The 7,123-nt window shown below is 48.6% G+C and overlaps 1 protein-coding gene across 1 annotated transcript; it reads left to right on the top strand.

The window, feature by feature from the left end:
• The first annotated feature begins 4,371 nt into the window (after positions 1-4,371).
• Positions 4,372-5,276, top strand: LOC136549301 (NAD(P)H dehydrogenase (quinone) FQR1-like). Its single transcript, XM_066540545.1, has 2 exons — positions 4,372-4,426; positions 4,560-5,276. Exons 1-2 carry the CDS (start codon positions 4,404-4,406, stop codon positions 5,185-5,187), a joined length of 651 nt encoding a protein of 216 aa, XP_066396642.1. The 5' UTR covers positions 4,372-4,403; the 3' UTR covers positions 5,188-5,276.
• The last annotated feature ends 1,847 nt before the right edge of the window (positions 5,277-7,123 follow it).

Below are 7,123 nucleotides of genomic sequence, written 5' to 3'. Positions count from 1 at the left end.
ACACTTAGAACATGCATCTGAAGGCAGATGAAATACTTAAAACATACATCTGAAATACTTGCAAAAAAACACTTGAAACCATTGCAAAACACATACACACCATCCAAATAAAACACTTGCAAACATATGTGTGAAATATATGCAATATCCAGATAAACACACTTGCAACATATGTCTGAAAAACAAATGAAAAATTGGAAAGAAAAGCTTGCAACATATGTGTGCAACCATTGCATGCAACATCTTAATCTACCTTTGCAACATCCATATGAAAAACTTGCAACATACCTCTGAACTGAAAACATATGCTTGTAACATGTGCTTTCAAGCGCAACATCTACTTGCTGCTCGGGCGAAAATGGAGGCTCGTTGACGCGGAGCTTGACACCGGCATGGAGCTCGATGCTACGGAGTGGCGCGGAGGTCGCCGATGTGGAACTCGTCGGCGGCACGGACCTCGACCGGGGCGTGACAGGCGGATGGAGCGTGGCCGTAACGGGAGGTACGAGTACACAGGGGAGTGGAGCGGGGAGGGTGAGATCCATTCCGTGGGCAGGGGTGCGCAGCGGGGGCGCGCGCAAGAGCAGGGATATTGCGGGGGAGGGCGGGATCCATCCCACGAGCAGGGGCGCGTAGCGTGTAGACACCGCAGAGCGAGCGTGCGATGCGAACATGGGCGGCGTAGGCGGGGTCCATTCCGTCCAGACGGACGGACAACCGAACAGGAGCATTACCGTTAATTTTTAGCTAACTAGCCGTTAACCCTTAGATCAAAGAGGCCCACGGATCAGCTCGCATGCATGATGAAGTTGGACCACATACTGCAGCGCTGTGAAGGACCAGCCGAGCGTCCATCAAGCCACATCTCGACGGCAACAATGAGGTGCCACAGGGGCTCATCTGAGTCTACAACACACGTCCACACGTGCATAAATTTTTTCCCGCTAGCTTGTCCAGCTACCATGATATGTTTTATGTATATTTATTAGCACACCAAGCTTATGAAGTGTGTATGAATTTCATTTCCGTTGGACGTATGACCTATTTAGATCAGCTAGGGCTAGTTATTATATTAGTTAATCTAAAAATTAACTTGAATTAGCTAAAATTATACAGAGTTAACTAACGATTGGTTATAGGTTTGACTCACAAATTAGTCCGCGCCTACTATACTCGCTGTTTGAATGGAGATTAGGGCTAAAGTTAGTTGGCTAAATAATCATCCTATTCAACTAAACAGGCCCTTATTGTGTAGTGACCATGAGTATCAATCCACATGTTGGCACATTTCAGCTAACCATTGTCTCGCATTGAAACTCGAGTGTACTTATCCAGTGCTACGAGATAAGCCAATATATATGGGAAAATTTTATGAACACCTCTAAAAATAAAAAAATCAGTAAAATGGATATATCAGTGCAATCATGTACGATTATGCAAAATATGAGTGACATCATTTTATTAGAATAAACAAAAAGAATTGTCGCAAAAAAAGGATAAACAAAAAGAATAGGGGGGGGGGGGGATCAGCCGGAAATATTAGAGGGTTATTGGTTTGAGATAAACAATAGCAATCCACACTTTTTAACATGAAGAATAGGTATGCGTTATTATAGTTCAAAACTTCAAGGTTTCCACGATGGATTGATGGTACATATCTACATTTTCTATGCATCCATATTTATTTTTGACTTTTTCAAGGCATTACCGTGTTATTAATATTTTTTTAGGGGAATACCGTGTTATTACCCAGCTTTGCCTCACCTTTTTTTCCCCTTGTGTCAACAAAACAGGCCCGTTTTAAGACAAGGTTGTTTTGGTTGGATGACCCATACAAATAGATCATACTCCCCATTTTACCTCACCTACCTTTGAAATTGATTATGTCACTAGACTAATTAAATTTATCTGTTTTGTCATAAAGAGACAAGGGTTGACCACAAAAAAATCAATTTTTTGAGCTCATGCGCTTCCCATACATTGATTGAGGTTCCAATAAATACATATTGAAAACATACAAAGTTATCGGACAGATATTGTATGCTATGTATATGCGTATTATGTTATATAAAATAAATTGAGAGAGAGAGGGGGAAAGATAATTAATTTTGATTATTATAAGGTGCCAAACACGAAGTTCTGAACAATACTTATATCTTCCGAGATTCTATCTCTTGTACCATTGTAGAGGTGTTAAAAACTGAGGTTACCTGTAGTCCCTATTTTGTCCACAACACCGGGAATACAACACTAGTGAGTGAAAACAATGGCATGCAACAAAGTAAGCTTCATATAAAGCTCATATGAAATTGAACTTAAATCCATTTCAAAGTTCTATTTCAATTGCAAAGAGAAATAGTAAAAATATGTACATATTTGGTTTCATTCACATAGGCTTGAACTTATATATAATAATTCATCTTATATATATAACAATTAAAATTTTCTACTCAACTGAGTATATATAAAATTCAACTGTGTGGTAAGGACAAGCTATAGTTAGATGTCGCTGTGACCACCGTCCCAATCGGCGTAGAAGGTTAGTTGGTCGATTTGACACTAATGTAATCTAGTAGCCGATGAGCCGAAAGCAGCTTGGCACTAGTATTAGTTCCAATGAGTTAAATTTCATGTAAAACATATGGGATGAATAGTTAACTGGATCAGAGTGAAACAAGGTGCAGACTTTATGACTAAGACGTAACTATATTTTAGAGTAAATCTTCTATATATGGCGGAGCTCTATCTTAAGAGAACTACGGAGATTTAGGACTTACTTGCATCGTTCCTCTCCTTCCCCGGCCCCGCACCGGGTTCTCCACTGGCTCTGCGGAGTGAGCGGAAGTGCACCAAACACTTTTGCACGTAGGAATGCTTCTGGTCAGTAAAGCATGGAAGCCAGAGCAATTTTGCGTGAAGGGCTCTGGGCTCTGGGCTCTGGCCATGGAGCGCATACGGAGGAGCTGCCCCCTGCTCATACGAGGGCTTACTAGTTACTAGAGTTGGGTATTTGTAGTTCTACTAGGGGTTCTTAGATGTGTAAATGGGCAACACGGAGTGGCCTTAGACAAATTGTTTTCTATTAATAATTATGACTAAATATAATATCTAAACCACTTTAATTTTGTCAGCTATAGTAATCTGTAGCTTAGATCACTTATTTACAGGCTAAAACAGTGTGAATTGGATGAGTAGTGTGTGACTCAAGTCAGAGAGATTTGAACCTACGGCAGGTGGCTTATGCTGAAATTTGGTTTATGCTGATGGTTATGCTAAAATGTTGTGAGAGAAAAACAATGTTCTATAGCCGAAAAGTAGCTCAAATGAAAGAATCAGAGCCACAACACCTGTCTAGGCTTGAACTTAAGTGAGAGGAACCACTTCCAGTTTTTTTTTAAGTGAGAGGAACCACTTCCAACTGCTTCTGTACGAAACGAGGCAGCCGGACTCCCGGAGACGTCAGGATGACACAGGCTCAACAAAACAAAACAAAAAAGGAAAAGAAAAAAAAAAGAAGACGTCAGGATGACACCATGATAGTGTCTGGCACCTTATTTGCTTTTGTTGGAGTTAACGTGGCATGACAAATCAACCGACTAGACGGTTGATAAAGTCAGAGAGCAGAGATGGCACGGCAGGCAGGCATCGACCATCAGCATCGTGGTCCAAGTCAAACCATCCCGGCCTCCTTCGTCTCTGCGGCTGCCTCCTGCCCTGCCCTCCTCTAAGACTGTCTCCAACGGGATAGCCATCACGGCACCCAAACCCAAATATCCGGTCCGCCCCCAGCAGGGGCCGCCGCCACCGGTGAGCGCGCTCGGCCAGCCGCAGGCTGCCGCTGCAGCCCCAACGGCGCGAACGCGCGGGCGCCTCCGGCCCCGCCGTCGCTGCTGCTGGCCGTCGCAGCAAGCGGCGCGCGCACGGGCTGCCCTCCTGGTTGTCCGACGCCGCTGCCCAGTCCCCTGGCGCGAGCGCGCTGGCGCCCTTGGCCCCGGCGCAGCTCCCTGGCCGCCGGCGAGCGCGTGAAGAGCGGTGCAAGCATGGACCCTGTAGGCCGTGGCTAGCCGCCGCTTTCCTCTTCGTTTTCTTGCTGTGCGTTCCTACAGAAACGAACACGGGAGGAAGAAAGAGTGCTGTACCGTAGATGACGGGGGATGATTTGGGTCCTCTGTTGGAGAACGTAAATTTTGGGTTGAGATCTTTTTTTACTGTGCATGACCCAAATCAAACAATGGGTGCTGAGTTTGGGTTGTCATGGTTGGAGATAGTCTAATCCTCTATAAATAATCACCATCACATGAGAGCAGAGCAGGTGGCACGACAAGACAGTTCCTTTGCGCTCAACTCGAAGCTCCTGTGCAAAGCAAAACATCAAAACATCACAAGTGAAGCAAAACAAAGCAATGGCCACCAAGATCTACGTCGTGTAAGCACCCAGCAGTTCGCATCGATTTCCTATGTGATAATACAATCGAGCACTTCTTCCATTCCATCTCCTCCATCCATGCACGGTATGCTTTATTCGAAAACGTTATGCCCATGCATGCATGCACCTGCAGGTACTACTCGACGTGGGGCCACGTGGCGGCGCTGGCGGAGGAGATCAAGAAGGGCGCGGACGAGGTGTCCGGCGTGGAGGCCACGGTGTGGCGCGTGTCCGAGACGCTTCCAGAGGAAGTGCTGGGGAAGATGGGCGCGGCGCCGGCGCGCCAAGACCACCCGGTGCTCGCCCCACGCGACCTCGCGGACGCCGACGGCGTGCTCCTGGGCTTTCCGACGCGGTTCGGCATGATGGCGGCGCAGATGAAGGCGTTCTTGGACGCCACGGGCGGGCTGTGGCAGGGCCAGGCGCTGGCGGGGAAGCCCGCGGGCGTGTTCCTCTCCACGGGCACACAGGGCGGCGGGCAGGAGACCACCGCGCTCACCGCCGTCACGCAGCTCGTGCACCATGGCATGCTCTTCGTGCCTTTGGGTTACACCTTCGGCGCCGGCATGTTCGGCGTCGACGAGGTCAGGGGTGGCAGCCCCTACGGCGCGGGCACCTTCGCCGGCGCCGATGGCAGCAGGACGCCCTCCGAGGCAGAGCTCGCCATAGCCAGACACCAGGGCACCTACTTTGCCGGCATCGCCAAGAAGCTCAAGGCCGGAGCCACGGCCCTCGCCGCCGAATCCTCAGCGTCAGCTTGATGATACATCATTCGTCATGCCTACTCAGCCTGTCTTGATTTAATAAATAATTCCCTACTTTAGTATTGATTCATGTTTATTGTATTGTATTTGCGACGTGAAATACCACCAAAACGTAGAAACGTTAACCGATCGAAAATAGCCGTCATGTTTTCAGCAAATGGTGTTAGTTTGACTTGGTAGGCTGCACGGTCAACGCACGGGGTCTTGCACAGCTAGCTCGCGCTCGCGCTCGCGCCTGAATGGTGGAGCTCATGATCAGCTCGCCACTCGTCCCCCCACCGGCACTGCAAGCCCGCGGGCGTGTTCCTCTCCACAGGCACACAGGGCGGCGGGCAGGAGACCACCGCGCTCACTGCCGTCACGCAGCTCGTGCACCATGGCATGCTCTTCGTGCCTCTGGGGTACACCTTCGGCGCCGGCATGTTCGGCGTCGACGAGGTCAGGGGTGGTAGCCCCTACGGCGCTGGGACCTTCACCGGTGCCGATGGCAGCAGGACGCCCTCCAAGGCGGAGCTCGCCGTGGCGAGACACCAGGGCGCCTACTTCGCCGGTGTTGCCAAGAAGCTCAAGGCCGGAGCCACGGCCCTCGCCGCCGAAGCCTCAGCGTCAGCTTGATGATATTCATTTCGTCATGCCTCAGCCTGTGTTTGCCTCTAATCGCTTGTACTTTTCTTACAGTGTTTTTCTATCACAATACTTTATTAATGGTAAAATAGTTGAATTCGTCCCTGAACTATCGTGCTGGGCTCAATTTCGTCCATCAACTATAAAAACATCCGATTCAGTCCCTGAACTATCGTGTTGGGCTCAATTTCGTCCCTTAACTATAAAAACGTCCGATTCAGTCCCTGAACTATCCAAATTGGGCCAACTTCGTCCATTCGCCGACGAGGCATGTCACGTTGGCTCGCCTAATCACTGCTCAGTCAGGCCGAACCCAAATACGGGACGCTGGAACCTGCGAGCGCATGCGCTCGGGCGCTATGACTGATTTTGTGTTTGCAGTTTTGTGCTCGTCGTTGTTCTCCCGTTCTTGCCCCAAATCGAGCAGCCCCGGAGTTTGAATCAATTTCAGGCAATGATTTCTTGGGGATAGATTCGTTGCAAGTTGAATTGCATCTCTGCAAAATTTGGGAGCATTTCCTTTTGATTTGGTCGGTTTTCCTTCGAATTTCGTGGTCACTTTCTCTTCTGTACGTAGCTCTGTTCTTCGTTGATTGAGGTGCAGGCACATGGGATTCTTACAGGAGCGTTACCAGAGCCGGTGCATAGGTGCCGTGCTTGCTTCCTAGAAGCAGCGTTTGTCCCTCTCCTTGCTGCCCGTCAGCGCTCGTGCTCAGTTCTTCTCTGTCCGCTCGTTCTTCCTTTTTCCCTCTGTCCGTTTAGCGCCGGGCTCAGTCAGAGCGCTCGAGCGCGCGCGCTCGCAGGTTCCAACGTCCCGTATTTGGGTTCGGCCTGACTGAGCAGTGATTAGCGCGAGCCAACGTGGCATGCCACGTCGGCGAACGAACGAAGTTGGCCCGATTTGGATAGTTCAGGGACTGAATCGGACATTTTTATAGTTGAGGGACGAAATTGAGCCCAGCACGATAGTTCAGGGACTGAATCAGACGTTTTTATAGTTGAGGGATGAAATTGAGCCCAACATGATAGTTCAATTGAGCCTAGCATGATAGTTCAAGGACTGAATCGGACGTTTTTATAGTTGAGGGACGAAATTGAGCCCAGCACGATAGTTCAGGGACGAATTCGGCTATTTTGCCTTTATTAATTAATGTTGATTTTATTGTATTTGAGATTGAATAATATAGTACTACGAAAGGGTCCCACGGGATGACTTGGTCGACACACGTTGCTGAAGCTACTCCAACGTCATCAACGACATCTACACTTCCAGGTGCCTCAACCCCAAGCCCTGCCATGTTGAGTTCGA

The sequence above is a fragment of the Miscanthus floridulus genome, chromosome 4 (assembly GCF_019320115.1).
Source record: "Miscanthus floridulus cultivar M001 chromosome 4, ASM1932011v1, whole genome shotgun sequence".
Taxonomy (NCBI): Eukaryota; Viridiplantae; Streptophyta; class Magnoliopsida; order Poales; family Poaceae; genus Miscanthus; species Miscanthus floridulus.
Note: the sequence above shows the minus strand (reverse complement) of the source record. Positions and strands in the feature narration are given on the sequence as shown.

Coding starts and splice junctions, on each gene's coding strand:
- LOC136549301 (XM_066540545.1), top strand. CDS start 4,404: ATGGCCACCAAGATCTACGTCGT. Junction 4,427..4,559: donor GCCACCAAGATCTACGTCGT/GTAAGCACCCAG, acceptor ATGCACCTGCAG/GTACTACTCGACGTGGGGCC.